Genomic DNA, 7,355 nt, shown 5'->3' with positions numbered 1-7,355 from the left:
GGATGGGAATATGTTAAAATGAAAATGGCTGGCAATGAAAAGAGGTAATAACTCCTTCAGCCAAATCATAGGTCCTAGTGTATGTCTAATCGTAGCAGACAGGGTAGACTAGATTGTGCTGCAGTAACAAACTACCTAACAATCTGCGGCTTATAACAGCATTAGTTTCTTGCTCACTCACACTGTATGTCATGGATGGGCCATGGCTCTGCTCATGTAGTCTTTACTCTGGGATCTTGGCACATGGAGCAGGCCCTATCTGGGATGTTGGTCATCGCATGGAGAAGGGAAAAGAGATGATGAATGACAAGTTGGCTCTTAAAGCTTCTACCCACATTTAATTGACCAAAGCAGGACACATGGCCATTTCCAAGCTCAACAGGACAGGGATGTATAATCCTCCACAGGAAGGGGCAGTGGCTATTTTGAACAATAGAACCAACTACACTAATATTGTGACTTTAATCTCAGGTGCATATGGAAACTACAATGTCCAGACCAGTCCTCTCTCCAGCCCGCATCAATGCTACAGCTTCTGAAACAGTCACGGTACTTCAGCAAAGGATGAGAATAGTTGAGGAACAGACCAGTTCTCTGAGGGATGACCTAATAATGTTGGACTTTGGTGAAAAAAGGTAAGAAATTAAAAAATTGTGTCACAGTATCTTTGTAGGTTGAAGAATTTTGCCTCACTGGTTACTCATAAGGAGTCACAGTGTGGGTGGTTTGGCAGGTGAAATAGGTACTTAGAAAAGAATTGAGAAATAACATTAGAATATTAATTAGAAAATATTTGCAAGATAGAGTTGTCCTGCTGTAATGTCCTGCTGTAATGTCCTACTACCACTATTCTAAACAGATTTTTAAAGTGTGTTAATTAGGTGCACAAACTTCGATATCCTATTCTCCCTCAATACTTGATTAAAAACAAATGTAATTTTTTATATAATTAGAAAAAAAATTTGGTCCTTTTTTAAAAATAAAAATAGATTTTGATATTAGTTAAGGTGAACATCTACAACTTGATTCATGCATTAATATGGTCTTTATTTTCTTTCTCCAGATTTATTGTAAATTAAGAGAGGTTATAAGTCTTAAAAAAAATTCATAGTTTATAATGAAGTACTCAAAAGAAGAACTGTGTTTTTCCTTTGTGCTCCTGAAGAAGTTATTGCCATTAAAAGTTAGATTGTCAAAGGCCTTGAGGAATCTGGGTGCTTAGGTGGCCAATGCTGAATTTACTGGTGTGATTTTCTTTAAAATTATGTATGTATTTCCTGAATGTCTCTTATGAAGACCTAAAATTAGTATAGTTGGTATAGCACACATAGAATAAATAACTCTTCAGCAAAGATTAAATTTGTACCAGTGTTGAGTATGTTAGAACAAAATGGGAATGTTTATTATCACCTTGTTTAAAACTTTTCTAAAAAGGATGTGAAATACTGCCTCCATGCTAACTTTAATTCTTAGTTTACCATTAACATTTAACATGTTTTATATATCACTTGCTTTTACATACAAGATAAGTTTACAAAAAATTCCAATTAAAATAACCATTAAAAAATCAGTGGTCTTGGGCTTCCCTGGTGGCACAGTGGTTGAGAGTCTGTCTGCTGATGCAGGGGACACGGGTTCGTGCCCCGGTCCGGGAAGATCCCACATGCTGCGGAGCGGCTGGGCCCGTGAGACGTGGCCGTTGAGCCTGCGCATCTGGAGCCTGTGCTCCACAATGGGAGAGGCCACAACAGTGAGAGGCCCGCGTACCGCAAAAAAAAAAAAAAATCAGTGGTCTTTACCCATCCCACATTGGTCTCATCCTCTTTACCTAATAGTGCTCTCTATGTTTAAATTTGCAGAGGCTATCATATGCTGGTTAACTAAAGAATATAGTTTTTATACTCAGTAGAAATGTTACATTGATTCGATGGTTGGGATTACCCTATAATATTGTTATATTGGGATCTTTGTCCAGAGGCCACTTGCAAACTCCAAAATGTTTAGAGGAGCCTGTGAGCCAGAACATCATTAGCCCTATCCAGAATGAAATAATTTGTTCAGGAAAAACAGATATTTTATGGAAGAACTGTGAGTTTCTGGTAAATCGAATGTGCCGTCTGGAAAGCCTCATCCAGTCCTTGAAGATGAACATCTTCGTCTGCAAACTGAAAAAGATTTGAACCCACAGAAAACAGGTATAGAGAGAAGAGAATCATCAGAAATTCGGTCCTGTGTGGGTGCTTGATGAGTTCATGATTCTTTTCCTTTCCTGACCTTCTTTGATCTGCTTGATGACCCTCCTGTCCTGTCTGATAGATTTTCTGAAGGAAAGATTGAATACAATACAGGAGGAGCATTCCAGGGATCTGAAGCTATTGCAACTGGAAGTGATGAATTTGCGCCAGCAACTAAGAGATGTAAAATAGAAAGAAGACAAGGCACAAGATGAGGTGCAAAGGTTGACTGTGACTCTGCAGCTTGCCTCAGAGGCAAAGGCTTGAGTCCAGAGTTCTGGAATACAAACGCACTGTTACTGTGTTAGCTGGAGGAGGCAACAGACCCATAAAACTGACTTTTAAAAATAGGTGATGTTGGTGTGAGGATTCTTGACATCTGAAATTTATCTACATTGATAGCCTATAACATTGTGTGCTGTCAGTAATTGAGTATTTATAGATTCCTACCCTCTACATGTGACTGTGCGGATCCAGAGATATGAGGGAGTCTGTGCTCTTCAAGAGCTTATATGCTAGCTGGGAGAACAAGGCATAGCAGGACAAACTAAAGAGAGAAAATAAGGGTATAAGAAATATTAAAGGACAGTATAGGACAATAAGCAAATATTGCCAATAAGTGTTCTGTATTCAGGTGGGTTTGGGAAGGTGGGCATGTCCTGTCTAGAATAGATTAGGCTAGGCTTCAAGGAAGAGACGGGACTTGAGATGAACCTTTAGAAGGCAAAGCAGTGAGGTGAGGACATTTAAAAGACCACACACAGGGGCAGCAAAAAATAAGACTAGGGAAAAAAACAAATGATTTTGTTTACCCTTCACAGGCCAGGCAGTGTAACAGATGTTATTTTGTTTAAAACATGTTTTGTTTAATCTCTGCAAAACCTCAAGATGTAGGATATTGTTGTCTCTCTCTCTTTTTTTTTCTTTGCAGTACACGGGCCTCTCACTGTTGTGGCCTCTCCCATTGCGGAGCACAGGCTCCGGATGCGCAGGCTCAGCGGCCATAGCTCACGGGCCCAGCCGCTCCACGGCATGTGGGATCTTCCCGGACCGGGGCATGAACCCGTGTCCTCTGCATCGGCAGGCAGACTCTCAACCACTGCGCCACCAGGGAAGCTTTATTGTCTCTATTTTAATGATAAGTGTACTGGGGCTCAGAGAGAAGTCACCTCTCTGAGATCACACTTGCCTGTTTCCTTCCTGTAACGCAGATTTGAACCTAGATCTTTCCCTTGGGTGCAGTTAGGAGGAAATGCATAAACTAGCTGGACAGGAGTGAGGATTTGTTTGTGTAAAATAAGTTGGAAATTGACTAGGGATAAGCTCATAGCGGATCTCAAGATCAAGAATAATCAAGTAGTTGGGCTTGATCCTATGGGGAGTGATTAAATTTTTGATAAGAAAGTGACATAATGAAAACAAGAAAACTAATCTAGCAGTAGTGTAGAGTATCAATTATAGGAGAAGAGATTGGAGATAGGAAAACCAATTAGGAATCCATTGCCTTATTTGAGACATAGACTTTATTAGGTCTGAATTACGGTTGTAGCATTTTGAGAGGAAAGATACGTTAGAATGTGGTATTGGATAGGGGCTGAAGGTAGAGAATAAGGCAAAGACAGCTTTGAGTTTTTACATCTTAGATTGTAGTGCTATTAATAATAATATAAAAGAGAATGAATAGTGAAAGCTGTGTTTTTCATCCTCAACTCCTAAGCATAGATAATATTTGAGGCTAGAAAAAATGGAGTACTTAAAAAAAATAGGAATATACCCTGTAAGAAAAATGTCTAGCAATTACTAGGTTTTCTTCTGATTATTGAATTTTACATAGGAGGTACATGTGACTAATCATTTTTTAGTTATCTGAAAGGGAAAATGATAGAAGTCATGAATCAAAGTAATAAAATAACTTTAAATATCTCATTGTAATAATTACTTTAGACTCATAAGAAGTGTTTATAACTGTATTCAGAATAGCATGTATAGGTTGCCCCAAAAAAGTCTAGATTTGAACTGTGATATACCATAGACAGTTTCTTCCTGTCATTTCAGATTATTTAGAACCTTTTCTCATTCTATTTTAGAAGAATGCAGCCATTATTGAAGGGGAACTGAAGACCACAAAACGTAAAATGAACCTTAAAGTTCAGGAGGTAAGATAAAAAGGAAGGTGAAGGGGGCGTTGGAATTGCAGAGGGGGAAGTCAAGGAAGTGGATAGAATGAAAAGAAACCATTGAAGAAGAAAATATGTGGCTGTTTATTAGGAAGATTTTAAAAATATGCCACATGAAGTTATACCTGCCCATATGTGACATTAAGACTTCCTTTCACCTCAATACTGCCACAAAACCAGAAATAAAAAATAAATGCTCTCTGAGCCGGGAGGGAAACAGTTACCATGAAACTCATGCAGTTGCCCATATACTAGAGTTAAGTGGACATACAAAGACCTTTTACACTAAAGTTGTGCTTAAAATAAAAAGCTTTTAATAAGTCTGCTCATCTAATTTTACCTTAAAACTTTCATTTCAGTCTAAATTTAAGTAGATAACAGATTGGAATTATGGAGTAGGTGGCTGCTAAAAGTTGTTGGACTAAAAATTTGCAGCTGAAAACAGTGGAAGAATCAGAATTACCAATTCAATACACCTTGACAGTGGCCTAAAAACCTCAATATTCCCTGACAGAATAATAGTTGACATGAGTCCAAATCAAAAGGATCAAGTTATATTTAAAATATCCTGTTATACAAAACAGAGAAATAGATATGCTATTTTAAAAATTATGAATTACAGTGTGTTTAGGGTGGTGAGTGTAGCTATCTGGGACATTCTCTCATGTAGAGTATTTTATTTGCCAATAGTTACTGATAAAAGCATGATTGTTCATTGTTAGTTGGAGTATATTGTTTCATGCTTTAAAAAAATATTTTGGCTATTTTAATAGATTCTTTTTAGAGCAGTTTTAAGTTTTTATAAAAATTGCACAGAAACAGAGTTCCCATATATCCTTTCTCCCCACCCCCAGAGCTTCCTCCATTATTCACATTCTGTATTAGTCTGTGATGAACCAGTTTTGATCCATGATTACTAAATTCACAGTTTAGATTAAGTTTTACTTTTTGGTCATCACAGTATACAGAATAGTTTCACTGCCCTAAAAATGCCCTGTGCTCTACATACACATCACCCCGCGCCTCCCTCCCCCACCCCTGTCTTTCCCCAAGCCCCTGGCAACCACTGATCTTTTCACTGTCTCTCTAGTTGGAATCATACTGCATGTAGCCTTTTTGGACTGGCTTCTTTCGCTTAGCATATGCATTTAATCCTCCATGTCTTTTCATGGTTTGATAGCTCATTTCTTTTTATCAATGAACAATAATCCATTGTCTGGATGTACTGTAGTTTATCCATTCACCTACTGAAGGACATCTTAGTTGCTTCCAAGTTTGGCAGTTATGAATAAAGCTGCTGTAAACATTCATATGCAGTTTTTTGTATGGACATAAGTTTTCAACTCCTTTGGATAAATACCTAGGAGTACGATTCATACTTATGATAAGCTTATGTTTAGCTTTCTAAGAAATTGCCAACCTATTGCAGTGGCTATGCCATGTTGTGTTCCCACCAGCAGTGAATGAGAGTTCCTGTTGTTCCACATCCTCACCAGCATTTTGTGTTGTCAGTGTTTCGAATTTTTGCCAATTTTATAGGCGTGTGTATAGTATCTTGTTTTAATTTGCAGTTTTCTACAGAGTTGATATTGAACATCTTTTCATATGCTTATTTGCCATTTGTCTATCTTCTTTGGTGAGGTATCTTAGATCATTTGCCCACTTTGCAGCTGGGTTTTTTTTCTTATTGTTGAGTTTTTAGAGTTCTTTTTATATTTTGGATACCAATCCTTTATCCAGTTTGTGTTTTACAAATATTTTCTCCCAATCTGTAGCTTATCTTTTCATTCTCTTAACAGTGTCTTTTGCAGAGCTGACGCTTTTAATTTTTTTTTTTTTTTTTTTTGCGGTACGCGGGCCTCTCACTGCTGTGGCCTCTCCTGTTGCAGAGCATAGGCTCCGGACGCACAGGCTCAGCAGCCATGGCTCATGGGCCCAGCCGCTCTGCGGCATGTGGGATCTTCCCAGACCGGGGCATGACCCCGTGTCCCCTGCCTTGGCAGGCGGACTCTCAACCACTGCGCCACCAGGGAAGCCCCAGACGCTTTTAATTTTAATGAAGTACAACTTATCCATTTTTTTCATGGATTGTACTTTTGGTATTATATCTATTAATAAAATCATTGCCAAACCCAAGGTCACCTAGATTTTTCTGTGTTATCTTTTAGAAGTTTTATAGCTTTGCATTTTACATTTAGGTTTTGAATTATTTTTTGTGAAAGGTGTGAGGTCTGTATCTAGATTCTTTGGGTGAGTTTGTGTATGTGTATGTCTAGTTGTTCCAGCACCATTTGTTGAAAAGACTATCCTTTGGATTGCCACTTAACATTATTTTTTTATTGGGGAAGTCTTAATTCTTGGTGCTGTAGTAAAATATTGAATTTTTATTGAACTTGTCAAGGACCTGAAGAAGGACTATGCTAGTCAAATAGGGACATTTTGAGGGTATGTGAAGCAGGCAGGATGTATTCGTCTGCTGGGGCTGCCATAACAAAGTACCACAGACTGGTGGCTTAAACAACAGAAATTTATGTCTCACCATTCTGGAGGTGAAAAGTTCAAGATCAAGATACCATCAGCAGGTTTGGTTTTTTCCTGAGTCCTTTCTCCTTGGCTTGCAGATGGCTGTCTTTTTTCTGTGTCCTCACATGGTTTTTTCTCTGTGTACACATCCCTGGTGTCTCTTTGTGTACAAATTTCTTCTTATAAGGACAACAGTCATGTTGGATTAGGGCCCACCCCAGTGGCCTCATAACTTAAACAACTCTTTAAAGGCCCTATCTCCAAACACAGTCATATTTTGAGATACTGGGGTTTAGGCCTTCAACATATGGATTTCAGAGGGATGCAATTCAGCCCATAATAAAGGACTATACAAAGATAAACTAAATGCAGTATACATCTTTCTAAGAGATAAGAAATATATATATATATATATATATAT

The 7,355-nt window shown here is 38.2% G+C and overlaps 1 protein-coding gene across 1 annotated transcript in view; it reads left to right on the top strand.

Moving 5' to 3' along the window:
• Positions 1-465: 465 nt before the first annotated feature.
• The window catches only part of LOC112392132 (coiled-coil domain-containing protein 150-like), a 46,886-nt gene continuing 39,996 nt past the window's right edge, over positions 466-7,355 (top strand). Inside the window, 5 exon segments of the mRNA XM_024733663.1 lie at positions 466-635; positions 1,976-2,154; positions 2,157-2,195; positions 2,317-2,495; positions 4,322-4,390. Of these exon segments, the coding sequence (XP_024589431.1) occupies positions 478-635; positions 1,976-2,154; positions 2,157-2,195; positions 2,317-2,495; positions 4,322-4,390 (624 nt within the window). The 5' untranslated portion in view covers positions 466-477.

This window comes from Neophocaena asiaeorientalis, unplaced genomic scaffold (assembly GCF_003031525.2).
Source record: "Neophocaena asiaeorientalis asiaeorientalis breed wild unplaced genomic scaffold, Neophocaena_asiaeorientalis_V1.1 scaffold24, whole genome shotgun sequence".
Lineage (NCBI taxonomy): Eukaryota > Metazoa > Chordata > Mammalia > Artiodactyla > Phocoenidae > Neophocaena > Neophocaena asiaeorientalis.
Note: the sequence above shows the minus strand (reverse complement) of the source record. Positions and strands in the feature narration are given on the sequence as shown.